At 47.1% G+C, this 1,389-nt stretch overlaps 1 protein-coding gene across 1 annotated transcript; it reads right to left on the bottom strand.

The window, feature by feature from the left end:
- Positions 1–8: 8 nt before the first annotated feature.
- Positions 9–1,385, bottom strand: LOC116629837 (cationic amino acid transporter 3-like; the record flags this gene model as incomplete). Its single annotated transcript, XM_032400037.1, has 2 exons — positions 9–62; positions 96–1,385. Coding segments are annotated over 2 exons (1,344 nt in total), but the record flags the coding sequence as incomplete, so codon positions are not given.
- Between the last annotated feature and the right edge of the window lie 4 nt (positions 1,386–1,389).

Genomic DNA, 1,389 nt, shown 5'->3' on the forward strand with positions numbered 1-1,389 from the left:
CCTGGAAAGAATAGTCCCTGTAGAGTCAGCTTCTCTGCTGCAGGGCCATTCTCCTCCTGCATCTGCGCTTCATTTCCCAAATTCTCCTCCTGCACCTGTGCTTCATTTTCTTCATTCGTCCACTCAGGCTGATACCTGATGATGAGAACACAAAAAGCTACCAGGGAATAAGATATCAGGGTCCCAAGTGACCTGAGGTCCAGAAGATGAGTGAGTCCAAAGAGGAATGCCATGATTACTCCAGTAGTGACAAAGATCACAGTGGTCAGGAAGCGGCCATATGTGCTGAAAAGGAACCTGGCAAGAACAGGGAACAGGAGACCATCCATTGCCATCATATATATCACTTGACGTACGGGTAATGTAAAGTTCATATAATTGCCAGTAACAATATTAAAGAAAACCGAAAAAGCTACAACATAATAGGCAGTTGCCCAGCCAATATGGAGAAATGCCTCAGACAAGGTGCTCCCAGGTTGAAGCTGGTAGTAAGGCACCATGAGTGTAAGTGCCGCAGAGACTCCAAAATACACCAAAAAGCAGATGAGCAGTGAAATCACAATGCCCTTGGGGATGGAACACTTGGGAGTCTGGGCTTCCTCAACTTTGGTAACAATATTGTCGAAGCCTATAAAAGCATAGAAACAGGTAGCTGCTGCACGGAGAATCCCCTCAAAGCCAAAAGGCACGAATCCACCAGAGCCCAGAGGGCCCAAGCTAAAGGTGTCATTGAGTCCAGCCTGTATGTAGTCCTCTTCTGTGAGGTTCCAGTTGTGCAGGTCCCCCTTCATGAAGCCAGAGATGATGACAAAACTGAGAACCAAAAGTTTTACCAATGTAAGCAGTTTGAAAATTATGTGGTACTCATGATACAGCAGATATTGAATTTCTATGATAAACAACAGTAGGATCATAGCAAAGTAGCCTAGATTGCCTGCAATGAATTGGAGAACATGTTGTGAAATGCTCTCATGCAGGGTCTCAGAGATCTGGTCCCCATACAAGATGTTAAAAGCTAAGGTCCCTGCATGGACCACAATAACTGCATCAGCAACAAGGGAGAGGACAAGGTTCCAGCCAGTGATGAAAGCCCAGAGTTCACCCATAGTGACATAGGTGTAGAGATACGCAGAGCCAGAACGGGGAAGCCGGGCACCAAACTCTGCATAGCACAGCCCAGCCAACAACGATGTCAGGCCTGCCACCAAAATGCCGATCACAATGGATGGTCCTGCTTGATTACTGGCCACCGTAGCCAAGAAATACACACCAACACCCACTGTGTGGCCCACACCAAGGGCCACAAAGTCCAGAGTGCTCAGTTTTATGCCAGATTTAGAGGGATACACTTTTTTCTCCAGCGGACGTCTGCGTACCAGCTTTTGACCA

The sequence above is a fragment of the Phoca vitulina genome, unplaced genomic scaffold (assembly GCF_004348235.1).
Source record: "Phoca vitulina isolate PV1807 unplaced genomic scaffold, GSC_HSeal_1.0 scaffold4609, whole genome shotgun sequence".
Classification (NCBI taxonomy): domain Eukaryota; kingdom Metazoa; phylum Chordata; class Mammalia; order Carnivora; family Phocidae; genus Phoca; species Phoca vitulina.